We start from the raw sequence: 27,842 nt of genomic DNA, 5'->3' as shown, positions 1-27,842 counted from the left end.
GACAAGGTACAATTTTTTACCCTTTTTTCTAAAAATGTAGGTTGTAAGAATATTAAGTATGTTTCATGAAATGTGCCAAAGCAATTGAGAAAAACGAATGTGGGATGCATCAATGTATAAACACAAGAGTCATCCTGTTGCCATCGTGTACTTTGATGGTGTCCATGTTGATGTGATGATACAGAGGATGTCTGTGGCACATAGGCACTGACCTTTTCCTTAGTAATATGAGTGCAGCCTGCGAGGGGTTAACCATCATTATCAATTAGTGCGTCAGTAGAACTGGGAGTCAAATGCAGAACAACCTTGTTCATCACAGCAGCTTTATATAAAATGCATTTAATCAAAAGCAGGTAATGAAATACATGAAATGCAACCATTTATTTATATTCATTTAAAAATTACTTATAAATACCACTGTTGATAGCTGAAGGGTTTTGGACAGAATAATTGGAGATGCCAAAAATGAACCAAATACATAAACTGAACCCTGCAGCATGTGAGGATTTCGATGATATGAAATTGGCAGACTACCACTTTGATTCACAATGAATAAAAAGTTTCAACCAAGGTAGCAAAGCATGCAGTCAGTCAGCTTTAAGGTCCAATGAAAAAGGCTGGTCCTGCTAACTTGCTAGCTCACACAACCCACCACAGCCATTCAAACACATCCTAATTAGATTAGAAACCAAAACTAGTTGGCATGTAAAACAGCTTGTGATAAAAAAAAGGATAGAATACAAATTGCTCTAGTAATATTTCATAAATATATATGTACACTTAAACACATCAAAACTATAATTAAATGAAATACGTCGTGCTTTCATATTATGAAAATATAACATTTGTGAAACATGCACACACAACCTCTGAATTGTCAGTCTACAAAAAACAAATGGTGCATTGCTGTGACGACCCAAAGTGTGTAATCTTTCCCAGTATCCAAATGTGTAAGACCAGGTGGTTTAGGGGACCAACACTATCTCAGTGTTAATTAGTTTTCAGTTATTGCATGTGGAATCACCTCTAACTGACTGCCATCACACTGCACAGGCTAACCCCAATAATTCCATGTTTTCCTATGTTCCTGCATGAAGACCAGGTGGCTCAACAACAGAGTTTGTTTCATCTGAGGTGGCTGACAGTTGGTCTTCTGTATATTGGCCAGGATTATATTTTGGAGTTTCAGGATCCTTTCATTAAGAGTTCTTCATCATGTTTACGCTGGTCCTCAGCCAGTGTCCACTTCGTAATGTTCCAGCAATACGATGAGAATGTTTGTGGACTGGGAATCATGGGCCATTTCTCCTGTGCTGGGTTCTTCAGAGGCACCATAGCACTAAAGCAGATTACAGCAGTGCTCAGTGCATGGGGGTCTGGGGACGGGTGAATGTGTGGATCCATGCTCTGCTGTAGGCTCATTCACACGCTGAACACTGCACTCCAGATGTATCCAAATTAGATGTTAAAAATAAAAAAAAATAAAATAAATAAACCTTCTGAATGAAGTTCCAGGACAGGACGTTGGCCGTTAGCTGGAAAAAGAGAAACCAGGCTTAAAATCATTTCCAACAAATTTAGGAGTTCATATTCACACTCAAACAAAGATATGAATACACACACCAAGTACCACCTCTCACCCTTCAAAGAGCAAACACTAGTTCCTACTCATGACATAACTGACACATAGTATGTGCACTAGACAAAACAAGGTCCAGCTTAGGATTGGGTTAGTTTTAAAAAACACAATGACCCAAGATCAACAACCAACAACTGAATATGAGTAAAATATACAGTCATATACACACTCGCTTGTCTTGAGATGTGAAATAACTGCAGAATTTGATACAAGTACCGCCGGAACCAAAATGCAGGATCACGAGTTGTGGCATTTGGTAGCAAACTTTGCAGAAACTCATCCTATCGAATCACAGCACTCCATCCGAGTGGTTCCTGAAGACCAGAGTTTCTCAATCTAGTCCTCATGGACTTAGATGGTCCACATTTTTGCTCCCTACCAGTTCCCAACACCTGTAGCCCGTATTCAGTGCTCTTGATTGATAGGTTCAGCTGGATGCTGGAAGGGGGCAAAAATGTGGAATGTCTGTGGCCCCCCCAGGACTGGGCTGAAAAACACTCCTGTAGACTAATCAAGTCAGCTGACGGACAGGTCCAAACTTGATTCTCATAACTTATGAGACACCTGGAAACTTTTCTATGGATCAGCAAATGTATCAATTCATGAGTTGCATGTGGTATTTCATGCACCAATTAGTTTCATCTGTAGAATGAATCTGTTAGTAACAGCAACATTTGACACACAGGTCACCAGCACACGCTCATCATCAGTAAGTACAGCAAATCTTTTTCTTTGTTGCAGAGGTTATTTTGTTGGCCTAAAAGTTTATCCTGAACAAGAATATCATGCTTCTTGAGCAGGAGCAACCCATAGCTTTCAATCACCCTGCACCTTATTGTGTCTTCAGAAATCAAACATAGAGTCATCATCAACATCATCCAAAGACCAGTTCCAGTCCTTCAGCTCAAAATCAAGTAATCTGCAAGAGGAGAAGGGTTCACCTGTGTTACCGAAACGGCTAACGGCTGCTGTGCTGGGGGCAGCGGCCATAAAGCAGTGAACTTGACAAAAACTGCTAATGTACTCCACTGAGTGTCTTTGCCTCTCAATTCTCCAGCAATTTAACAGGGTAGCAATTTACATAAATATGGCAAAACATTACAAAAAGTAGAAAACATTACTGTGTAATGACAGAGTAAGGCTGGTGCCAGGGGCCACGTGGTTCTTTCTACTGGCATATTAACACAGCAGAACAGGGTCTGTGAACTGCAATCCGTGCTGGTCAGAGAAATGTATGGCTGGGTCATACAGACTACAGCTGGGCCCAGGAAGCAGAACTACTATAGGAAAAATTAAAAAATATAAGACGGATAACTGTTGAAAGACTAGTATTGATAAAATTGACAGCTTTTAAACAAGGATGAAAAGTCCAAAAAAAGTAGCTTAGTGTAGAACTGAACAAATTAGGCCAGGGCTGCTCATGGCTACTCGTTCCTGCTTCTGGAGATCCACCACCCTGCAGATCTTAGGTACAGCCCCAATTTAACACACCTGATATGGATAATTAGGTCCTTCAGTAACATCTCAGCTATGTTAACAGGAGCCAATTATCTGCACTGGGTGTGTTAAATTAGTGCTGCACTTAGATCTCCAGGAGCAGGATTGAGCAGCCCTGAATTAGACTACGCCCAGGAATACTCCCACATTTTCTTCTAATGTATCAGGGTGGAATGAACTGCTGAACCATATCCATCCATCAGATAACCCTCTCCATCTTCAAGAAATGCCTCAACACCCATCTACTCTAGGAATACCTCGTCTAGACTAATACCAATCCTTGTTCACTAAATGTTTGTAAATGTTGCACTTTCTGTTGATTGATGAGTTCTCATTCGGTTCTTGCTTAGTTGGAAAGTGATGTGTAGCTCTTGCTTCAATACTGCTGGCACTGGTACCTGGGCATTCATTGGTAACTCAGTCTAGATCAGGGGTGCCCAACTCCAGTCCTGGAGGGCCAGAGCCCTGCACATTTTTGGGTTTCCCCTCATTTAACACACCTGATTCAACTCCTTGTGCTAATTACCACACAGCTCTTGAGCTGAATCATTTATAGTGGAACAGGGAAAGAACTAAGCTACACAGGGCTCTGGCCCCCCAGGACTGGAGTTGGGCACCCCTGGTCTAGATGCACTCATACATAGTCGACTCCTTGACAGCATGTATGTTTTATAATGTGCTATTTGCCTCATTTGTCTTTCGCTTTGGACAAAAGCATCTGCTAAATAAAACATAAACCAAGTGACAGTTCAGACCCTCATCCATTGTTGTTCTCACCTCGGCTTGCTGACAGGCGGCGACTGGCAATCTTGCCCTCTCACTCGAGCGCGTGGCGAGAGGCGCGGCGAGAGGCGGGGCGAGAGGCGGGGCGAGAGGCGGGGCGATGGGTGGGGCGATGGGTGGGGCGAGAGGCGGGGTGAGAGAAGGGGGGAGGGCCGGGTCGTGGGATCTGCTGCAGGTGGCTTCTTGGGAACCTTCTTGATAAGCTTGCTGATCCATTTCTGCTGCTCCTCCTGAGACGAGGCCAGCAAAAGCAGGTCCTTGGCCATCGACACGTCGTACTTGACTGAGGAAGAAAAGGGCGAATGAGCTAGGATGGAGGCTTACTTCTAAGGCTTCAAACTGCATAGGAGACCCAGCACAAACTCTGGGGGAAGAAAGGTTCCCTTATCCGTTTTTGACGCATCTCCAGACTAAGCAGATGTACATGTGAGGTACCTGTCCATCAGCTTCAGTGTCTACCACCACTCAAACCTCACCTTTGCGTGGGTCCTACGGTTACTACCTAATCCACGTCAGGGCGAACACTCTGAACTATTTAGGTTTTAAAAACAACTTTAAAACTCAAAGGCTCGTATACTTGGCTAAATTGTTCAGTTCTTTTTGCGCTTTGGCTGGTTTGTTTCCTTGATTGAAAGACTCATCCAACTGTTTCACAATAACATTAGTGACACATGCATAATTACAGCAGACTGACCTATCAGCACACAGCAAGAACTCGGTGCTTAAAGTGAAATGCAGGTCCTTCTGACTGAAACGGTAAATTCTGTCCCAGCTGACATAAATTAGGTGGCAAACCTAGTGGGGCTCCCAAGGTTTGGTCAGATGGTGCCAGGGCACTACATATTAAATAAACATGTTCCTTATTTAGGAGATTCTGAAGCTGCATGTTGGGCTAACCAACTAGCCAGCTATAACCTTCTGACTATTCGCCAGTTTTCATTTTGTTTTTGGAACATCTAAGGGGGAAACAACACAGCAATCCCTGCTCTTCATCACAAGAACTTTGACATGGGCAGAGTTCTTCTCACACTACATGAGGGTGCATCCACACTCCACCCTCAGACCAACCTCGACAGGGTGCCATGACCTCCTCTTGTCGGTCCAGGTGGTCTTTGTGGCACTTTGCATGACAGCGGCGACATTCCAGTGCCGGTGGAGGCTTGAAGACGTGCCACAGGGGACGGGTGCAGGCCTCGCAGCTGGAGGGGAAGTGGTACCATGTGGGGACAAACTCATGTCCCTTGTAGCAGATGTAGCTGGATTGGTCTCCCACCGGAAGCTGCTCCACAGTGAGATCCTGATCCTTTTTGAACTCCCCTTCATTTGCATAGAGAATCTGCAGTATTAGCAGGCAAAACCAAAAACTGGTTAAACAACTGGACTCAAACTTATTTATTCTTCTTTTATAAAACCTTCTACTAGAGGTGGATTTCTGGTCCAGAGAGTAAAAGTCCAGAGCAAGATTTGGTTTCTATCAACCAGTTGAGTACTCTACGACTGACTCTTTATACTCAATTGGTTGGTTGAAAAAAATATTGGTCTGGATTATTACTTTCTGGAGCTGAAATATCCCCCTCTGTTAATCAGGGATGCACAATATATAGGTTTATATATCGGTATCAACTAATGTTTGCTGAAAATCAAGACATCGGCATTGGTCCAACGTGTCAATATCACTTGATATTACCGGACAACATTTAGAATTTAGGCAACTCAAAATTAACAGCAAGTGACTCAGAGGATCGACAGTTACTGATATTGGTAATATTATGTAAAAATAGGTTGATTATCAATATCAGGTCACCACTACTACTGAGTAATACAAGGGCAGTAAAAAAACAGCACTGTCTCCCTGAATCAAACACATGTAGAAGTGTTCTCACAAATGCCCAAATTGTTGTGTCACCTGAAATATACGGGGAATATCTCTGGCATCCGCACGGTACACATCTGTTTGGGTCACTGGCCGCACATGGAACAATTTACTGTAGAGTTACAAAAAAGGGATAAGTAGAACAGTAAATATACCACATTAGTTAACACTCACCATACACAATGGGTGCAAGATCATTTTTTGCTGTTCATTACATACAAGTGAAGCTCAGACACCAGGGCCAGACTATGGGGATGTTATTGTAGCAAAATTATTTGCAAATATGTATGGAGAGTTGTGTGACTATCTCAGTCCGTGTGTTCGTATTCAGATTTGTAAATGCGTACTGAAATTTGCAAATGTGTACAGAAATCTGTAAATTTGTATTCAGAATCCGTGTGCGTAATGAGATTTGCAAGTGTACTGAGATTTGTATGTGTGTAGACAAATCTGTAAATGCATGCATAGATCTGTGAATGTGTACAGGGGTATTAAAGGCTAAAAAGTCTAAGTATTTTGCTCCACGGGTAGTAAATGCAGACATCATTAGTTACAACTCCTGGCTGTCTTTTTTCACGTGGTTTTTGCTACACTTCTGCCGTGACAGATCTGCAAATGCATGTGGAGATTTGCCCGTGTGTGGAGGGTTGAGGGCTTGGGGCTTCACACTGTCCCATTCCCAAGCTTTTGAGGGCTTACGCGTGAAATGTCATCAGCGTATAAACCGTGAGACAGAGTCTCTCTCCACAGATTTTCTTCCCCCCTCTGTCCCCCTACCCATAAAAACATATCAGTTTATAGTCAAATGACTATATGATCTCATGTCCCGGCATAAGACAGACATACTCTATGTCCAGAATCATCCAGGGGTTGGACTTTTCTTTGTCCTGCTCACTGTCGTAGAACAGAATCTTCTTACTGCTGACTACCACATACTGCAGGAGCGACATGAAACACACATTAGTTGACAGTCAAGGTCATCCAGCCCCAGAAGCATAATCCACCACAGCACTTAAAGGTTAGTGCCGTCAGTGTGTGTAAGTTGCCCCTGGTTTGGGACTGTGCATGTATCTGTGCGCTACATTGTGCTTCCTGGGACAGGCTTCAGACCCAGCAAGACGCTGTACTGGATAACCAGTATGGAGGATGCATGGGTAGGTTTGGGCTTTGCATGCCACATGACACGAAGATCTAGGCCTGGCTTGGGATTCTGGCCCGGTCTGTAGAAGCGGACCAGCACGTCGATGACTTCATACCTTCCTCTCCCATCCGAAGCGCTTGATGTGGTTCTTCACTGGAAGAGAGAGCCATCCCTCTAGGCGAGACTCTCCTGGGGAACAGGGACAAAGTGAGAGACAGGAAGAAGGGGTAGGATTCCCATTTAATCTGATCGCACATTCCAGTTAACTTTTTTTGTATGGTGTTCAGTTTAACAATTAATTGTAATACAAAGTAAAAGAAATTTGTTTAGGGGGGAATGTTGTTACAATATCAAATTTTCAGGGTTTTTTCTTTGCAGGACATTTTTAAAAATTGCCACAAATTCACAGCAAAGCCAATATGTAAGTCTAAACATTCATGGCACCAGCGGTTAGAGCAGTGTTTCCCAATGCAGTCCTTGGGAGTCCACAGTCGGTCCATGTTTTCGTTCCTTCCCAGCTCCCTTCCAGACAGTCCACGTGTTTGCTCCTTTCCAGCTCCCGGTAAAAGCAAAAACATGGACTGTGTGTGGGTCCCCGAGGATCGGATTGGGAAACACTAGTTTTGAGCAAAACCCATCACCCTCACTGCCAGAAACTGCACTCGGGCATCACTCTTTTAGTTCGATGTGGCGGCTCAGAGCGGCCATGCAGATCACCTGCACTGGCAGGCTCTGGCTGCTTGAACGCCAGGGCCCGAGGAGGCCTGTCAGCTTCCTCCTCCTCCTCCTCCTCCTCCTCATTGCCTTCAGGGCTAGAAAGCATCCGAGCTCTGAGGCATGGTCTGGTGTCAATGCAGACAGACTTAGAGCTACGTTGGTACGTGTAGCACATGGACTCAGAGGTTTGAGAGTGAGTGATGCGCACTGGGGCACAGGAAAAAGGTGGGGAAAAAAAGAGAGAAAGTGTGACAGAAAAATGAGTAGAAAAGGTGAATTAACTGGAATACACTGAGTGGCTGATGAGTCAGCTGGGTGGATTCACTTAAGAGCGGGAAAGATCGCTATTGGCTCTTAGACAGCAGATATAAAGTGCAGGAAGAGAGGTGCGAGTAGGGACTATGCTCGGAATGGGATCAAGGTCACGCGTCACCCTGGACAAACTGCCAGAGACGCTGGTCTACCTGGATAGGCGTCGTCAGATTCCAGGTCGGGCCCACTGCTCACGCTCATGGAGTCCAGAGAATGGACACTGAGCGTGGAGATCTGACAGCGTAGCTGCTCAATGTCGCTGTCCTTACTGTCCACGGCCATCTGCAGCTCCAGCCGCAGCTGGCTCTCGTCTGCAATCACCTGGCGGCGATCAAAACACCACGTGGATCAACACTCAATGAAGCCCATATAACAAGCCGACTGAATCACTCTGTGTGACACTATTGTTCTTTCTAACTGAAGATACATAGTAGGTAGTGAGCAGGGCAGGAAGTGCATGGATGCTTGACTGACTGCTTGCATGTCGCTGATCTCCTTCTGGTACTTGATGATGGCGTCGTTGAACTTCTCGCGCTCTGTCTTTAGCGCCTGCTGCAGCTTCCTGTTGTCCTTCTCTATCCGGCGTATGTCCATGTCATTGATTCGATGGCCACTCTGCACCTCCTTCCGGTTCATTATTTCTGCCAGCTTGTTCACCGCCTGAAAATGGCCAGATGAAATGGTCAGCGTGGAGCTCAGCATTCTCCAGTAACGTACATAATTTTACACTCTCTTCTCCTCTGATTCCATCAAGCTGCTCATTACTTACTGGATCTTACGAATTTCTACTGATTCCCAGCCTGATAAACACCACACTGGCCTTCACTTGGGAGGATCTAGTATTACAACTGCATAGATACTTCGTGTGGCTCACCTGGGTCTTGAGGGTCCTCTCTGACCGTAGCTGCTTCTCGTAAACAATCTTCACTGCACTAAACTGGCGCTCTCCTTCCCTGACCATCTGAAGCTCTGTGTGAGAGTAAGGGAGGAACCAAGCCAAAAGTACAACACTAAGCAGTAATAAAACCTTCATAGCTCCCAGAATGACCAGAATAAATTCTAAGAATGACAATAAAATGTACTAAAAATCCACGTTGTGCAATCCAAATATTCAAAGGGCTGTGCTGAAGCATGGGATGCAGCACTGATGTCCAGGAAGGTACCAGAGACACTTACGCTCTTGAGTTTCCTTCAGTTTATCATTGAGCTCCTCCTTCTCATTGGCCAGCTTCGCCACGTCGTTTGTCAGCGTGCGATTCGCTTCCTCCAGCTACAAAAAGACTGAACCTCAGTCACACCACATCTACCAGATGAGCGCCGATCCCACGAAATCCCCGTCAGTCCGCGACATCCCACATGCAAACCTCATTCTACTCAAGGTGCCGTTTCCAAACTACAAGTTTTCATTTTTCTCCAATGCAAATTTGCCATTTAAAGAGTATAACATACATACATACATACATACAGACATACATACAGACATACATACAGACATACATACAGACATAAAGCCTATAAAACGCTTTTACCATTTCTCTTATTTGAAATTTTTTATCTCAACACTGCGAGCTCCGGTTGAAAAAGGGCTGTTACATATAGATTTCCTGTTGCACTACAGACATCATGAGAAGACAAGAAGCTGGATTTTACTATAGGTCCCCAGCTGACAACAATCAGAATTACTGCAACCCCACCATTTCACCCACCCTAGGACACACAAGATTGCTCCCGTTCTTGGCTGCTCTTACCACAGACTAACCCAAATCCCATTGGAGGACTAACATTGCTTTGACTGGCGTTTCAAGGGGCAGGGCCCTTTTAGCACGTCAGAGGTTCTATTATTCACACTGAAATTGCTATAAACTGTTGATCAGATGTTTGGGGTTGAATCCAAACGCTGGTTCAGCTCACCGAGTTAATAGTTGCTTCTTTAGCTGCTAGTTCTTGCTTGTGTCGAGTCATCATCTCCTTGATCTCCAGCTCTTTGATGATCTTCTCCTTCTCCAGGTCTGAGTATTGCTCTTCTGCGATGGAACGTGCTAGATGCTCAGAGTCAACCTTTGTCAGGGTGATCTCCAGTTCAGCTGCTAGTGAATCCCTGGGAGAGGGTTGATGGGTAAATTGGGGCAGCTGTTTCTACGCATCACACACATGTGAGGTGCCCAACACTGAAGAATAGGTAGCATGCTCACCTCTCTTCCTGAAGCTCCAGCAGTCTCTCTTGTGCATCCTTGTGGAGTTTGATCTTCTCCTCAAGCTCCTCTTTCAGCTCATGCACCTGGGTCTTATACAGGGTCTGGGTAATGCAGATGGTCTCAATGTCAGCATCATTCTGAATATCACCTTCAGAAAATATTACATCTGAATTGTTTTGTTAAAATGAGACTTTACAGGAAAATGTGCGCAGTTAGAAAGAGGGTCTTTAAGTTACCGTGAAATACTGCTCAGACTCCACCTGCTCCTGCAGATCCTTCATCTGCATGTCGACGGTCTGTCGCTCCCTGAAAATACAGGGACTAGGTCAGTCAGACCGCGATCCGACATCTTGCAGTGCCTACCATGGCCAACGCGATCACACTCACTCTTGCAGCTCCTGGTTCTGCTTCTCCAAATTTTGCTTCACATCCAGCATATGGTTCAACTCCTGCTTCAACTGCTTCTGTGACGTACGCAAAGCGTTGACCTCCTGCTCCTGGGCCTTCAGGTCCTCCTGCATCTGGTGGAACTTCCGAGACTCCTGTTCTGCTTGCAGTTTCAGGTTATTCAGCTGGAGGGATGTAAACAGGGATCTAATGAACTGGAGAAATTGGACTTTCCATGGGTTCACCTCAGGCAGCTCTGTCCACGAGTTGCTCTATGCCCACAGCTCCTGCAGCACCTCTTCACTGAGCTCCTCCTTCTGTCTGCCCAGGTCCTCCAGCCTCTGCTGAGCCTGTCTGTAATCACAGTCCAGCATGGAGTTTTGCTTCTCGACAGCCAACAGCTTTTTCTCCACCTGCTGCTTTTCTTCCCGTTCCTCCTCGAGTTTCCGCTCCATCTCTGGTGAGAGAAAAAAATGGAGGAATGTAGTGTTATGATCCATGATCGTCATCACCATTATGGATTCCTGCTTAACAGACATCTGTTAAAAACAACAGTATGTAGGTGTTGTTGGGGAGGGGGGGAGATCCTGAGGAAAATCACAGTTTGTGGCAGGGGGTCACACAGGGGCCCTCAATTAACTTGGAGGGTCCACAGAAAAAAAAAGAAAATAAATCCCTGCTCAGTCAACTAACTCTCACGCGTCCTGCAGGATCCCCCCCCCCCCCCCCCCCCATCTCCATGGGCTTTTTGATCTCCGCCAAGGTATTACGATGGGCAAAGCAGCAGAGACCCTGAGCTGATCAGCTGGGAGAAGGTTTCCAGTACAATCTGTCCCCACAACTTCAAACCACCCCCCTCTTTGGAAGACCTCCTGCATACCCCCGGTACCCAAATGAGCACAGAACATAAAACATACGAACCTTAAAAAAAAAACTGGCTCTAAAACCTCCTAGACCACCTGTGAAAGACCTTCCTGACCCTCTTCAGTTTGCTTAACAGGCCTAAGCTGGGAATGCTGTACTTACTCCACAGACCATACTCCTATCTAGGCGAGCCAGGCGACATACCGAGGACAATCTTCTCCAATACATCTAATACCATCTACTGGGTGAGAAGCTTAGAAGGATGCAGGTGGGCATAACCTTGAATGCCTAGATGATAGTATCTGCTTCAGCATATCTGATGGTATGGAGCAGGACACCGTTCCTCTCCACTCTCTAAACCACCAGACATCCAGTACAACTCGGGGTTTATGTCACCACCAAACTGTGTGATGCAGTGAGTGGAAAGAGGAGGAACATGAGAGTCTGGAAGAGATCTTCATAGGATGGTGCAAGAAGAACCACCTATAGGTTTTCAAGTAGACTAAGGAATTAGTGGAGGACTTCAGGCAAACTAGTGAACTATCCAAGGGGAGACAGTGGAGTACCTTGGAGTCTACCTCAACACCAGACTAAACTGGAACAACAAAATCGATAGTCTACACAGGAAGTGCTCTGCTTGGTGCAACCCACTATCACTAATGAGCTGAAGGGAGTCCCTGGATGTAATGCCCGTGCATCACAGTGCACACTTATAGAGACACCAGTTCACCCCATCACACCTCCACGCTGCAGCCTCCAGAGTACGCGATTGGCTCACCCTTCATGACCTCACACTTGGCCTCCTCCACAGACTCAGAAATCTTGTCGTTGTCAGCCAGCCGTGCTCGTGTGGCTTTGTGCTCAGCCTGTTCCTTTTCTAGAAGCTGTTGCAGGACCTTCATCTTGTAAGTTACGTCAATCTCCTGGCTGCTCTTCTCCTGGGGACACAGAAACATATTTCATTATACATCAATTGCCATAAAGAGCAGGTCCTCCACACTTGAAAGGGACAGGCCAACAAACAGGATGGAGTGGAGCACCAAAGGGCCGTCTTACCCTCTCCAGGTCAGCCAGCTTCTCCTGCAGCAGCCTTTTATCTACCTGCGTCTGGGCCAAGCTGCTTTTCATCAGCTTAGCTTCCTCTTCATGGCCAGAGATGCGCTCTAAGGAAAGGCAGCGCCAGAGATACACTTTGACACAACACAGACACAGCTGTTCCGACGCAAGTTAATCACTGATATAAGGATGAATAGAACTTTCCAACAAGAAGCAAGACCAGCAAGATGTCAAAGTAACTTAATATTTCCATTATAGGAAACAGACATTTTGAGATAATAGTATCTTACATACTACACAACTGAAGACACCAAATCAAAGACGCCACATCAATGGATGGACATGAATACACTATATAGTCTTACTGATTTTTTCATCTTTTGCTGCTTGTCTGTGTTTTTTATTTTAGCAAGTCTAAAATCAAGATGAACTGTGTCATTTTAATTACCTTTAATAAGGTCTGGTTTAATAAGCTGTGGTGGTAATGTTTAAGTAAAAAACATTTTAAGAAAAAGTAATAAAAAAAACTCAGATGGTGTACACACCCTTTAGCAACACCCCCTTTTTACTTTCACTAAGCACCTTTTGTTGCAATTCTAGCAGTACATTAGAATAGTTCCCTATCAGATCTCTCTGTTCTATCCCACTCTGTTTTGCAAAAAAGCACATTGTAGGCGGCTATCTTTGGGCCAGTCCACAGCACATCATGAGGGGGTGTCTTTGGGCCAGTCCACAGCACATCATGAGGGGGTGTCTTTGGGCCAGTCCACAGCACATCATGAGGGGGTGTCTTTGGGCCAGTCCACAGCACATCATGAGGGGGTGTCTTTGGGCCAGTTCATAGCATATCATGAGGGGGTGTCTTTGGACCAGTCCACAGATGTTCTATAAGATTAAGATCTGGGCCACTCCATTATATTGACCTTCCTTTTTTGTTTTATGGCATGAGTGCTTCAGATAACTGTCATATTGAAAAGTCGAATTCTTCTTCCGAGAATCTCATTTCAGCCGTCTGAATTTCCTTTTTTGATATTTGAAGCTGTTCATTTCCCCCTCTGCCCAGAGCAGAGCCCAGGCTGTGCTACACAGATGCAATCCCACATCACGATGGTGCCATCATCGTGCTGCACAGCAGCCACTGTGCTCTGGGTGGAGGCCCACCTGGATCTCATCAGACCATGTGGATTTTCTCACATAGGTCTTGGGAGACTGAAGGAGTTTCACAGCAATTTTATGAGACTGAATGTTTATTTTTGCCCTCTTACTCTACCTCATAGCTCAAACCACAGAATATGAAAAATGGCTATAATATGCAAGGAAGAGTCAGTTTCTGCCAAATTCCTGTGAGTGTTTGAAAATGTGTGCTAGTTCCTTGGCAGCCTTTAAGGTTTCTCCTCCTCTGACCATCAGTTTTGGAGGGACGTCCTGATGGTGCCATGTTTCCTTTATGATGTCATGTGAAGTGTTCAATGATATATGCAATGTTTTTCCAAATACTTCTGTATCCCTTTGCCTTTCAGCAATAAGAACCTGTAGATTGTCAGCTGCTTCAGAACCACGATCGTAAACACTCAACAATTTTTTACTTAATATTATTGGTTATAATATATTAATAAAAGTGAAAAAAGACTCGCACGATCTCAATTTTTGTCTTGTCATCAACAAAAGCTGAAATTTCAATATGGTTGTGGAGACTTCTGTTATTAATTTTCAAGTAGAAAAGGGACTGAACTGACTCCATTATGGAAAGACAACAGATAATCTGTGTAATGACTACAGGGGGGAAAAAAAACACTTTCTGCGAGATCACTTTAGCATCCTGCCTAAATTACCAAACACAGTGCAAATCGGAGATCATCTTTATGGCCTAAATGAAGTGTCACATACCTTTTAGATCAGAAATCATCTGGTTGCCCTGGCTACAGGCTTTCCTCTCTGCCTCTAGGGTGTCCCGCAGATTGATCAGATCCTTCTCTAACTCAAGCTTGGTAGTTTCCAGCATGCTGATTTTGTTCTGCATCTCCTTCAGCGTTGTTTCCATCTGCTGGGCCTGCTTGGCTGTGTCTGCCTGACTCTTCTTCAGGCGTGAAGATTCATCTGCAGCTGTCCTCAGCGCTGTGTTAGCCATGTCCAGCTAGACGAGGAAGCAGCCAGCGTCAGCCATGAAAAACACAGACAAGCAGAAGCTGCGGGTGACACGCATCAGCCGACGACAAAATGGAGTCTAAACCTTTGCTATAAGGTTGGGGCATGGTCACATTAAATAAGATCTACAAATACGTAGCCTCAGACAGTGGCTGCACAAAGCCACTAAGAACAAAAGACAACAAATCTGCAGTAAGAATTCATGCAGTGGCAGATGGACTCTTCTAAGGCAGCTAACCAAGGCAGCAGACTCCAGCAAGAGACCACATAGAGGCTAACAGAGGCAGACAGAGGCAGCATGCTCTAGCAAGAGACCACACAGAGGCTAACAGAGGCAGCATGACCCAGGCAATTGTTCTCTGCCTTTTTTTTCTCCCAAAATTTAACAGAATTACCTGCTTCTGTAGCTGAATCACCTTCTCTTCAGAGACCTGAACATCCTGGTTCTTCCTTTTCATGTCCTCCAGTTGGTCTCGCAGGGTCCTCACTGGCAGGGACAAAAACCCTCCCCATTAAAAACCAGGGAACCATCAACATCACAGCAATGAGACTGGTGGATGGGGCTGTGTGTGTGTGTGTGTGTGTGTGTGTGTGAAGGAGTGTGTGGGATGCTGACATTCTTTTTCCAGAATCTGCTTCCTGTCCGCCTCGTGGTCGACCTTCCTCTGGATCTCCACGGTCTGGTGCTGCAGCAAGGCCTTATCTCTCTCTAACTGATGGAGAGCAGCTTCCATATTCCTCCTGCTGTTCATCTAGAGAGAGACACAGAGTTGGGACACAAATTCAAGCACATTGGAGATGGAATGATCTTCTACCGCTGCCCACACACCCAAAGGCAGACACACAACTCACATTATAATACACACCTCTTCATCCATTTCTTTGGAGAGCTTTTCAAGGCAATCAACTGAATTCCTAAAAGTAAAAAATAGTAGTAACATTTAGCAGAAACCTGCATAAATCATGTCTGAACCCCCTGAGGGGGGGACAGAGTGATACTAATCCAGATCATTCTATCCTCCTACTTATATTTTTCTTCCAGGTGTTCTTTAGCTTGCATCGCATTGTTAAGCTTTTCTTCCAAGTTCTCCAGCTTCCTCTGTAGATCATTGGACTGTGGACAGAGTGGAGATGTTTGAAATGTTTCTGTGTGGCCACTGACACTGCGGAACTGAATCCGAAGGTCATCTGACAGGGTGGATGCATTGCTGTTTTACAACTGCATGTAAATAATGCAATCATCACTCATTTAACTTATTTCATCACTCTTTCCACGTGTGTCATGCCTTTTAATTATACAGGGTTGTCATGTGCTCTCCGTCACTGCCGAGTTTGTCCAAAAATGAACCAATAGGACATGGTGCAAGTCAGTCAGAGGAAGCACCTTAGCCTCACATAGTCGCAGACGGCACGTTAGCCCCACCCTGTCAGATGTAGCACATCAGCCTCACCTAGTCACAGGTAGCATGTTAGCCTCACTCAGTCCGATATAGCATGTTAGCCTCACCCATAGAATACCTTACCTACTGAGAGATAGTATGCTAACCTCACCTACTCAGAGATAGCATATTAGCCTTACCCACTCAGAGAGAGAGCATTAGCCTAACTCACTCATAGATAGCTTCATCCTGTCAGAGACAACATGCCTGACCAAGTCAACGACAGCACATTAGATTCACCCACTTTGGGTTTTGAGGCATCTTTCAAAACTAGTGGCTGTACTAATACCACTTTTCCACTGACACCAAGAACCAAACCATACTGCAAACTGACGGTTCCCCATTGTACATTATGCAAGCCGCACCCACGCAGATATGGCCCTGCTTACTAGGAGGGCCGAAAGTCTGGCCAAACAGAGCTGGTTGTGTCACCACCATCTAATTGGTCAAAATGCACATAGATATCAGATATCCGCTCCGATATGCATGGACTAAACGAAGGGAAAAAGGGAATATTCTATATACTATTCATTATTAGTAATATCGGACACCATGATGCATTCATGCACTCCCAATAACTAGGAACATAAGATTCCAACCACCAAATTAAAGTACTATAGAACAGCTGAACCACATGGATTCGTAATGCACAGTTACACAAGCGAATGCTAATTCTGCTAGCATTTCATGCTAACATAAAACGGGGATTCTCAGACTTGCTAGCGGAAATCGGCACATAGTAAATAATGATGTACACCGTATGAACGGTATGTAAGCGTTTCTCTGGCTTTACGTCACTCTCGCTCTCCGAACCTGGCAACGCCTTTACTGAGACAATCATTCTGCAGTGGAAAACCAAAGTCAGCTGGAACTGTGCTGTAACTAGTCTCTCTCTGCGGTACGGCTCAGGTACGGGTCGGTTCCTGTATGCCAGTGGAAAAGCGCCATTATTCTGCCTTTAATATGACATGGCATCGCACTGAGAAGCGGAGCTGAGGTTCCTCACATAAGCACACATACAGACGTAGCCTCAGGCAGTAAACACTATAAGAACATGCAGACCAGGCGGAGATGGAACAACCTCTTGTTTGGATGACACTGGATGTATGTTGTCCACAGTGGTAGGATTCTTTGGCAGCCTGCAGAAGAGACCACATTTAAGAACCACACCAGAACATGCTATTTTGCTTAAACGGCCATTCAGATCTTCATGTATAAATATACTGCTGTCCCATCATATGTATCAATTACGTATCAGAAGTGCCAGGAATAAGAATGCTATAAAAACGTTAGCATCCATTAGCCGTAAGGGTAAGTTATAGGAAAGGGGGAAACATCGAGTGAACCAAAGCCAAGTGGCAGTGAATAAGTGCAGTGTAGTGAGACAAGGTGTCAGTGTGTGGCTGTCTTTATGTGGCTCTCAGAGACCCCCCCAATGCCCCTCCCTGTGGCCACAATCCACCCCCCCCACACAAATAGACTAAAATATCTGTGTACATTTACACACAAGTGCGCACACAGAGTCAAACACAGACTAAAATATCTCTGTGTACATTTACACACACACACACACACACAGATACAAGCAGGCAGACAGACACACACACACACACACACACACACACAGACCCTGCGTCGCCCTTACTGGTCCTCCTTGAAGTAAGTGAAGCCCACAAATGGCAGTTGGTTCCCCACAAAGGCCTTCGGTATGGGAAATGTTTCCAGGTGACACTTCTCGTCCTCGATGTCATCGAAGTTCCTGGTGTCTATGTCACTGTTCAGTTCGGGAACCACGGGAGCTACAGCTGGGGTGAGAGGAAGGAGCAGAGCGAGATGTCGGTGCGGCGTACGAGTGCAGAGCAGAACATCACACTTTAAGCTTCATGCTCATGTGAAAGTCTGGAGTAGTTTGTGTCGAAATGGGAGTGTTTCTGGGAAGTATCTGGCTGGGGAATTCCCGACCCATCAAAGGGCACAAGGTTGGGGTATCAAACCCAACAAAGCACATACTTACACACGCAATCGCACGCTATGGGCAATCTAGAGATATCAATTAGCCTAACCGCAGAGAGGTAACCCACGCAGTACAGGGAAGACACACAATCCCCACCTACACACAGAGTGCAGGCAGGTTTTCCACCGCTCAGCCCCAGAGGCGAGGCAACAGCGCCACCTGCTGAACCACCGCACCACTTTTCTATCATTTATAGTAAACAGTTTTAATTATATGTGGGTCACATTCCAAGGGACAACAAATGAGAGACAGCTGAGGGCTACGCAGGGATGACACCCTTAACTGCGAATGCCACACCATTCCATCGCAGTGAGAGTGTCTGGGTACCTGCACGTCCAAGCGGCAGGGAAACAAACCTTTTTCCCGGCATACCTGTGGCATCCGGTCCACGTGAGGCGAGAGCGTGCCAAGGTACACGGGGCGCCCAGGCGAACGCGGCCTCCACCCGCCTGCACTCACAGTACCTGCTTTGTGTGCACTGCACACTGGGCCTTTGAAACAGCTGGCAGCACAGAGCGCTTATGTTCCCCAGTTGAAGCCCCAGGCCTCGGGAAGCTGGCAGGTCTGTGTCACTGCGTAACTCCCCCCCCCCCCAAATCAACAACCTCGGACACAGAGCAGGAGAGCGGCATAAGTAAAAGACCCACCTCTCCCCCAGAAAAAGTGAAACGGAATGGACTGCAAAACGGCAAACGGGCTGATTTCAGCGTCCTCAAGAGCAGGACGAGCCTTAACAAGGGGCAGCTGTTCCCACCGTGAGTGAGAGTGGGCCCCCCCCGCATATGGGCCTGTGGGCCCCTGTCATTAGCAGCACTGCGCCAGCCACACCATAGGGCCCCGCCCCCTGTGGCACACGCTCAGAAAACCCCTCCCACATTCCTGGCCAGAGGCAAAGGGCTGGCACCCGCATCTGATGGGATTAGAAAGCAGAGGGGATATTTCAGGGAAGAGGAGCGCTCTCTATCCAGGCAGACGGGGGACCAGGCCAGGGAAGCGACTTGCATGTATCTTTACTGAGTTCAGGTTAGGACTTTTCTTCCCAGTTTGGACAGTTTGAGAAGAACAGGCAGGATTAGACAGAGCAGGTAAAGGCACAGACCAGCGGCAGCATGTTAGTAAGGGTGCCAACTACATTTTAGCAGCTCAGTTGATGGGTTACGGTCAGTCTGGCTCCAACTGTAGGCTACATGGCCCAGTCTCAGAAAACACTGCGAAACAGTTTGAGCAGGAAACAAAGATTTCTAATTTTAGAAGTTAAGCAAGAGCAGTACAATTGGAAATAATTCACAATAGAAAACCCCCCCGCGGGATCTAAAGACGTCAGAATATGAGCAGGCAAATAGCAATTTAGAAAAACACATACCCTGCAAGTGTGTGCGTCTGTCTGTGTGTGATGGAAAGAGAGAGAGAGAGAGAGAGATCAACCGATCTCATTAGGCAGGGACAGGTACTTACTCTCTCTGATGGTATCAAACGTCCACTGGTCGTTCGTAAAGAAGGGATGCCGATTAATCTCTTGGATGCCGTTTCGGCCCAGACGCACCTCCCTGTCCATGAAGCAATCACTCCGTCACTGACTGTCCCATCATCCTGCTGCCGGCCGCCATTAAAGCACCGTGCGACCAGCAGAGAACCAAACAGCGACCGCGAGTCATAACGGAGGAGAGAGCAGCAAGACAGACCAACGTGAATGAAAACGGCCCACTGTCCTCCCTCTCTCCCTCTCCGTGTGGAGATTCTGAGGACAGAGGAGTGGTTTACACGGCCACATTTCGGCGGGGGGGGGGGGAGACGACAGAGGGTGGGACTGCAATTGGGCTCAAGTCAGTGTGGACGACTGGAATATCTGAGTGTTTACTACATCCTGCCAATTTACGACAGGAGTATTTCACAGGAGACCCAAAAACACCTCGTTTCTGTAAACAGGAAGTGCCAAGTGACATCGGAATCATAATCCTGTGACAGTCTCTCCTCGTTTCCTTAGAGAGTGGGACATCAAATGTGCCTACACAAGAACTCAAAACAAGCTATGCTGCATACAGCCCCAAAAACAACATCCCAAACATGAAAATGCCAAAGACCAAAGAGACCGGAATTTACCTGTCTGTCAGGAAAGCACATATAAGACTTTTAGCCTCCTTCGAAATCTCCATGTCGTCAGGGAAGACAAGACAGTTTTTGTGATTCATGATTTTTCCATACGTCCCAACCAGAGATTCTGCGTAAAAGGGCGTTTCACCTAGATGGAGTGACCGTGAACAGGAAATATGGTGAAAACATTACGATTATGCAATAAAATGTTATTGCTATTGACAGATGCTGAGAATAATGACTGATAGAGACCACTGATATTGCTGGGGTTTGAACCAACGAGTTCAGTCATTAATAAGTGAAGTAGCGGGTAAACGACACCTACAGCATCACCCTCGAAGGATGGTGCATGGCTGGTGATCAGGTAGCACGACCAGACCTGGCTAATCCATCAAGGATTCACAAGATCGAAGGCGCAGGTGGAGCTCACTCACCAACCAGCATCTCGAAGAGGAACACGCCTACCGACCACCAGTCACACTCGCGGCCGTAACATCCATCTTTCTCCTGAGACATGAGCACTTCAGGGGAAATGTAGTCAGGGGTGCCAACCGCAGTACCACAGCGCACCATGCCAGCCTGCAAGAGGCAAGAATGTCTAAAGATAGTCTGGCAGCTTCCAGTGGATGGATACTATCGAAATCTGAAAATCTCACAACTTCAATAACAAAAACTCCCCTCTACAAATAAGGTTCCTAAGCGACATTTAAAGATTCACTCTGTTCTTGCTTGCACAACGATTTGTCCACAAGGGGGCACCATCATACAGTTCATCTATGTAGGCAGGGCCACAAGCTTCCAGTGTGCGCAGCGTTCCTTAATTATCCAACACTAATACTGCTGTCATACAACTCACGTTGTCCATTTTCAGACAGGTGCCAAAGTCGGCCAGTTTGAGGTGGCCAGTCCGGTCCAGGAGCATGTTGTCGGGCTTGATGTCGCGGTGAATGAAGCCCATGGAATGGATGGCATCCAGAGCTAGAACCACCTCAGCCGTGTAGAACTGGGCCCACGTCTCAGGGATGTCATAGCTGCTGATGAGTGTCACCAGGTCTCCGCCCGGCATGTATTCCATCACCATGTAGAGGTGGCGGTCATCTTGGAATGCACAGCACAGCTATGAAAAACAAGACAGCGTAGATCGAGATTTGCCATCGTGCTCATTAGACTTCCTCTGCCGGCCCCCGGAGGATGGGGCTCCTCCCAAGGTTCCTTCCTTCTAGGAAGTGTTTCCTTGCCACTGTCTCCTCTGGCTTGCTCACTGGGGGCTTTGGGTGGGGATAATGCGAAGTGCTTTGTGACCATGTAATGTTGTGAAAATGCACTATACAAACAAAATTGAATTGAATTTAATTGAATTGAACTGAATTGAATAGATCGACCGGCAGCCTGCCTGTGCCTGACTCAGGCCAAACTCCTGATAACATTTCTGCGGTGTCTCATTCATGTGGAACAGCTACAGAGTTCCAGCCCAGTTTCCCCGTAGCCTCTTTGATATTGCTGACCTGAACGACCCAGGGACTGTTGGAAAAAGCCATGATTTCACGCTCCTCCCAGAAGAAGGCAGAGTCTGAACGCTTGATCATCTCAAATTTACTCAGTCGCTTCATGGCGTAGACCCTCCGAGAGACTTTGTGGCGAACCTGTGCAGAGAAGTAGTGGATCAGGACTAAACTCACACAAACCCCTTAGGCTGTTCCCAGACCAGTGCAGACTTGTCCCACAGTCTTATGCATCCAGATAATGATGTTTTTGTTTTTACCATGCTACACACAGCTGTGCTCCTTGGGGGGGGGGGGGGGGGCATTTCAGTTTAATAGGAACTTAGCAGAGCATCCATATCTCATATAAATCTCTAACTGCGCATGCATACTCCATAGATATGCCAGGGAAAGCTGTAAACAAGCAAAAGCACGATAGCAGAATTCCTAGCATGAGAATTAAGGGATACTGCCAGATGATGGGAAGTTCTCACCAGCTGAACTTCTCCAAAGGCTCCCCTTCCAATAACTTTCACCCTTTCAAAGTCCTCCAGTTTCATCTGCAGTCCCCGAATGTGCTCTATGACTTTCTCATCTGGACACAGTCACCAGAACGTTCAACCAACCAACCAACCAACCAAAACAAAGACAAAAATAAAACAAAACTTCTTACAAACATAAAAAGGAACGAATGGAATAGACTTAACCTAAAAGAATGACCTCAGTGAGGAGAACATAATGACATTCTTTACCACTCCAGCACAGTTCAAACTGGAATTCCAATCATATGAGGAAGTACTTACACCTATTCAAAAATGCATCCACATTTTTGTTCTTACGTAGAACAGGATAGTCCAAGTCTAACACCAAGGCATTCATGGAATCCTGTAAAGGCAGAAAGTCAGGTTTAAACAAATACTTATCAATGAAATGTAAATTTAGTGCGTATAGAAAGCAAGTTGATAAAAAGGTAAATCCACTAGTTTTTCAGAGTAGAGTTACATTAACCACAGCTAGTTCAACACTGCAGGAGAGCTCCTCTCAGCCTGCAAGAAACATATAGAAATATAATCCTCTTCCTCAGCACCTAATGTGGAAATGCTGGGACAAGTTATCTAAGGTGTACCAGGCCCAAATCTTGAAAGCAGAGAATTACGGTATATCAGTTACCATATCAGTATTGGTCAAGGTTCATTAAAAATCTACACATCAGCATCAGCCCAATGTGTCAGTTTTGGGTGAAGGTGTGTCTATATTTAGACCTTAGTTTTCTAAAATAATGTTGTTGTTTGCATTGGATGATCCGGCATTTTCTGTAGTGATGACCAGGAATTCCATCGCCTTATTCACCACTTAGAATGTCACTGCAATCTCCCACGCCGGCTGTGCTTTGCCGACGTCTTTGCCGACGTCTCACTGACTGTTTACGTGGTGTGGTTGCTACACACATTCACTAAATATTTACAAGTGACGTCACTCACATCAGTTTCACTAGAGTTATGGAGCTCAGAGGATATCCGGTTATCATTATTGGTAATAAAAAACAAAAATATCTTACCACTATTGGCCAAAATTTACACATTAGCGCGCCACTACTAGAAAGCCTTTTCGTAAACCACAGACCAAAGATAAACCTCAGAGAACCTCAGCCTTCACCCAAAGGATTACAGGACAGTGACTGGACTGGACATTAAGCCAAAAAAAACAAGGGTCAGTCAAGTCAGTGCGAAACCCAGCCTCCCAATAAGGGAACAGCTGAGAAGTTGAGAGCGTGTGGCTCAGCAGGTTAGAGCAATTTCACAGTTACACCCTGAGGACGGCTCTTACAACTGAGCGATTACTCCAGAAGCTGGCTGACCCTGCATTCTCAAAAATGTACATCACTTTGAATAAAAGAACTTTCTTAATGAATAAAATGTATTGTAATAATAGTATAGTGCCAGAGAGGTAGCCATGAATGAACCATGAAGCCTTAGGATTTGTGTCGAGGGAGCCACTCTGGCCTTATAAATAGGCAGGCATGAAAAAATAGTCTAGCAGCTGTTTGCCTAGATCTACTGGCATCCTAACGCTCCATTAGTCAGCGTTTCATTTCGAGTCTAAAAAATTAATTAAAAGAGGACGTGAGCTCTCTACCAAAGCATGTGTGTGAGCAATCGCGTTACGTACAGGTCTGTGTTCGATCAGGGACACGCATCTAAACCAGCGGGCAGCCGGCACAGCGCTCCCTTGCTTACCACGGTCCGTGTTACGATATTTCTACCTTTACGATGGGTAAATGTTTTTCACTTCCAGTACATTATTCAATAAATTACATGAGATATCCAACATTTTATTATAAAATAGGCTTTGTGCTAATAATTCTGCCCAACGTCAGGCTAATGCAAGTGTTCTAAGCATGTTTAAGGTAGGCTAGGCTGTGATGTTTGTTAGGTTAGGTGTGCTGTATCAAATTGCATTTTCGCCTTATGATATTTTCAGCTTAAGCTAAACCTATCGGAACGTAACCCCATGGTAACCTGGGGACAGGCTGTATATTTAAGAAGGATTAAAATAGTGATGACTTGAGCACAATGCAAAGGGGGGGCTTGGGGGGCTGCGTGAGCAACGTCATCGCCTAGACTCAGGTCCAGCACCATGTATTCATATCTGCAAATAAATTCTGACTCAGCAGAAAAACAGGCCACAGACACAAATATGGCCAATGGGAACAAACAGGTGTGTTAGTTAAGCACATTGGGCGGCATCTACCTCCTCAGGTGCTTCAAGATACGAGATAACTAAATGGGGACAGAAGAGAGGCTCTGGCTTCATTACTTCTGCACTTTTCCTGAACCTGTTTTTCTGCAAATTACCCTGACAGTCAAACAGCTGCAGAGATAATCAGATTCATGAGCACAAACAAATGCCTTGTATGTACACACGCTTAAGGCAGCCGACATGCAGCCACTCGGCAGGACTTCACGCATCGTGGAATTTACTCGTAAGCAGAATTTTTTCTATGAATTCCACAGAATCAAACCTTTTTACAGGTGGGAACAGCATCAGTCTTCAAAGACAGCAGGCTGCCTGATTTTGTTGGGGCATTTTCTTAATATAGACATACATGTGAAATACCCGCTAACCTGACCCATGCAGGTCCAGCATTCATACAGGTTTATTTGCACATGTCCAACCCATCAAATCTATCAAAAGTTGCATTATACTTATTTCCTAGTGTAACCTTTTCATTTGCATATTTTACCATATACTGTACTGATGACAAGATACTAAGCAACTGTAACAACTGTAACAAAAATAAAGATCAAGGCTTATTCCTAAGATTCTTATAAGTCATTTCTAAAACAAACAAACAAAAAAAACACACACAAAAAAAAAAAACAACATTTTGTAGCGAAATGTCAGGCATAGTACATTGGTGCTCAGAGGAATGCAAATTATGTAGGGAACTGGCCTCTGTTACCTTGAACATACACAGCACCCAGTATCCAACAAGTGGCCGAGTCAATTTGTTTATCTCACAGCCTTTAAACTTCCTCCATAGCAGCTGGGGCCAGATTGTTTCTCAAATTTACACTGAATTCACTTCAAAACTCTTTCTAAAAATGGCCAGTATAGAAGGAAGAGAGCTGGTTTGAGATACTATCAGACAGGACAATGAATGGGGGGAAGTTTATTATGGAAAGAAGAGGGAAAAAAAAAAAAACAGCAAAGCTAACCTACACATAAAACATGTCAAGTCATTGTTCAGTAAAAGCCGTTCCGACTGTGAAGTTTAATGATAAATGTGAGCCATAAGCCCAGTTAACTAAATAAACTAATTTGCATGCTTAAATTATGGCTATACCTCTACATGCATATCTAGCTTAACACTGTTAATAAAGATAACAGTTAAGATAAGCTAATTGGTTTGTGACAGGCCTGGAAAGGGCAACCAGGTCAGTGTTCCATGGTTAGATGACCAACACTGTAGGCACAGAGCCATTCAGTCACTGTGCAGAAACACACAGAGTATCAGCCACTCGGGCACCTGTGCGAGAGGCTCCTACGGTAACCCTGTGAGATCAACCGCCAAGAATATAAAACTCACAGCGCTGCAAAGGTACTGCAGACTGGCCGGCCAATGAGGCACTGTTACTCATGCTGAAACAGACTGCATCTTTAATGTTGGAGTTACACTGGAGTTAGACCCAGCAAGAAGAAAGTCGTGACTTTTCAATAATGGGGGAGGGGTTAACACAGTTCAGGGTGAAGCAACTTAATGTATAACAGAGTGTAGCCATCATCTCAGCTGGTCCATCTCACTTCCCACTGAAGCAAACCTCTACCTCCTTTCTGGTGAATATTTATCACAAAATAATAAACACATATTCAGGAATAAGTCTGAGCCTGACCCACTAAAAGCCCTTCCAACCTCTCACAGTACAAAAAAAAAAGTTTTATACAATGGTTTTGCATGATAAATATTACGTGTATCTCCACCTATACACGAAGTCCATGCCTGATCAAAGGCGTTCAATGACCTGAAAAGCGCATGAAATGAAACGTGAATGTAATGAAATCCTGTCTATACCCCTGCCGTATGGGCAGCCTTTTCCCACCACGGTTATGTGCCGTTAAAAAGAAAAATCAATAAGTAAAATGAGCAGTTCACCCTTCTTTTCAGTTTTCTGTCGTCTTCCCCGAAATATCAATCGTAGGGGAAAAAAACTCTCGCAAAACACTTCCGCTGCGTGTTAAGAAATGGTATCCCCCATACCCCATAGATACTCAACCACCACATTGCCAGAAGTAGTGCAAATTTAAAAGGCATTTCACTTATAAAGCTGCCATGCAATCTTAATCTTGCAAAGGTGTCAGTGGTTCTTCCGCTACGCGATACCTGCATGTGTTTTAAAAGGTGCCTAGGCTTTGAATCGCGGCACATACCAGTAAGCTCTCCAGGTTCACGGCGGACTTCGGGTCACCGATCATCAGCGCCAGCCGCTCCAGCCGGCTGTCCAGCCTCTGCTCAGCCCCGCACGACATGTTCCTGCGGAGAAGATGAGCTTCTTCGGTAGGGAAGACCTAGACGGCTGCGTTAGAAGGCGCTGCTCCCCCGCTGTTACTGCGGTCGCCTCCCACTCCGGGTACAAAAAAAGGGAAACGGCGTGGAGATACTGCCCTTTTCAAACTTTTGTTAAGATCCCCAAACAAACCTGTGTTTTTTTCCCCACCGGCTCCTCTATTGTTAAAGCTCTGCAATTTCTGTAGTTACAGTCAATCAGTTGGGCTATTCAAAAAAAAAAAAAAAACGTATGTTGTTACGCCGCGTTCAAAATCAGTCTTCATAAGAATGGGAAGGTGAGGCAGGCAGTTTCTCCCACAGTAATCCCAGTAATACCAGATCACACCTGCAGTCAAGCGCACAGCAGTCTGATTGCCGATCTTTGCGCAGAATTTGTTTTTGATGTGTAGTTCAGGTCCGTGTCCGTAGCGACTGATACCGGATCCCACACTAGAGAGCCCCTGAACTGCAGAAGCCCCCCTACTCACAAAGCCCAGTCACATGCCAATTCCTCTGGCCTTATCTCATCGCCTGTCTAGAGGGGCCGACATTTAGAGACTTGCCGCACGACCTTTGAACTGCTCCGTCTTGTGTATATGAAGGTACATGAATTTAATAAGTTTAGAAAGATTGAAACAAGTTTCTAAGCATTTTATATTACCTAGGATCTCAATAATATTAAAATGCTAACACATATACAGAAAATTGCAATAAGAAAGCCGATGTGGCCATTATTCAGTGATCTATAGTGAGGTCAACAAGGAGAAGCATTACAATAACCGTAATCTGTAATGTGTTGCGTGACTGACACTCAGTTAACACATTCTCACAATTTATTTGACTTGTTTTAAAAGTCTGTTTGATGAGCGCCGCCTGGTGGCCACTATTATCTTACGTTGCCCTCCGGTTATGTAATACAATACAGCAACTCTTTTCCAAAATAATCTTCCAGTTATCTGGTCGTTTCTAATGAAACCTACGAATTCCACACGCACATTGGAGGCTGGAATTACACCCCCAACCCTGGAGGTGTGAGACAACAGTGCTAACCACTGAGCAACCATACCGCTCCCATTTGATATATTTTCTGTAATAATTTCAATACACTCAGTACTGAAGTCAAAATTATACCACAAGACTGAGAAAATGTCTGTAATGACA

The 27,842-nt window shown here is 45.3% G+C and overlaps 1 protein-coding gene across 3 annotated transcripts; it reads right to left on the bottom strand.

Moving 5' to 3' along the window:
• Positions 1-323: 323 nt before the first annotated feature.
• LOC111851538 (rho-associated protein kinase 2-like) lies at positions 324-27,208 on the bottom strand. 3 transcript variants are annotated; one of them, XM_023826556.2, is made up of 34 exons: positions 26,564-27,208; positions 22,438-22,519; positions 22,129-22,229; positions 21,659-21,796; positions 21,010-21,270; positions 20,588-20,732; positions 20,163-20,301; positions 19,518-19,609; positions 17,694-17,853; positions 17,130-17,187; positions 15,635-15,723; positions 15,476-15,524; positions 15,226-15,361; positions 15,005-15,096; positions 14,352-14,598; positions 12,465-12,571; positions 12,187-12,346; positions 10,841-11,001; positions 10,545-10,729; positions 10,394-10,463; positions 10,155-10,258; positions 9,874-10,060; positions 9,139-9,232; positions 8,837-8,931; positions 8,437-8,622; positions 8,115-8,283; positions 7,651-7,857; positions 7,049-7,122; positions 6,639-6,727; positions 5,826-5,904; positions 4,988-5,255; positions 3,914-4,202; positions 2,471-2,558; positions 324-1,535 (listed from the first exon to the last, which is right to left on the bottom strand). In XM_023826556.2, the coding sequence occupies exons 1-33, from the start codon at positions 26,660-26,662 to the stop codon at positions 2,483-2,485; spliced, it is 4,488 nt and encodes a 1,495-aa protein (XP_023682324.2). In that variant the 5' UTR covers positions 26,663-27,208; the 3' UTR covers positions 324-1,535; positions 2,471-2,482. The 3 variants fall into 3 exon arrangements, with proteins under 3 accessions (XP_023682324.2, XP_023682325.2, XP_023682326.2); XM_023826557.2 differs by lacking the exon at positions 2,471-2,558 and having other exon boundaries at positions 26,564-27,207; XM_023826558.2 differs by lacking the exon at positions 7,651-7,857 and having other exon boundaries at positions 26,564-27,207.
• Between the last annotated feature and the right edge of the window lie 634 nt (positions 27,209-27,842).

The sequence above is a fragment of the Paramormyrops kingsleyae genome, chromosome 19 (assembly GCF_048594095.1).
Source record: "Paramormyrops kingsleyae isolate MSU_618 chromosome 19, PKINGS_0.4, whole genome shotgun sequence".
NCBI classification, from domain to species: domain Eukaryota; kingdom Metazoa; phylum Chordata; class Actinopteri; order Osteoglossiformes; family Mormyridae; genus Paramormyrops; species Paramormyrops kingsleyae.
This window is presented reverse-complemented; position numbering and strand designations above follow the sequence as displayed.

Coding starts and splice junctions, on each gene's coding strand:
- LOC111851538 (XM_023826556.2), bottom strand. CDS start 26,662: ATGTCGTGCGGGGCTGAGCAGAGGCTGGACAGCCGGCTGGAGCGGCTG. Junction 15,097..15,225: donor GCAGATTCTGGAAAAAGAAT/GTCAGCATCCCA, acceptor TGTCCCTGCCAG/TGAGGACCCTGCGAGACCAA. Junction 6,728..7,048: donor GCTTCGGATGGGAGAGGAAG/GTATGAAGTCAT, acceptor TCGCTCCTGCAG/TATGTGGTAGTCAGCAGTAA.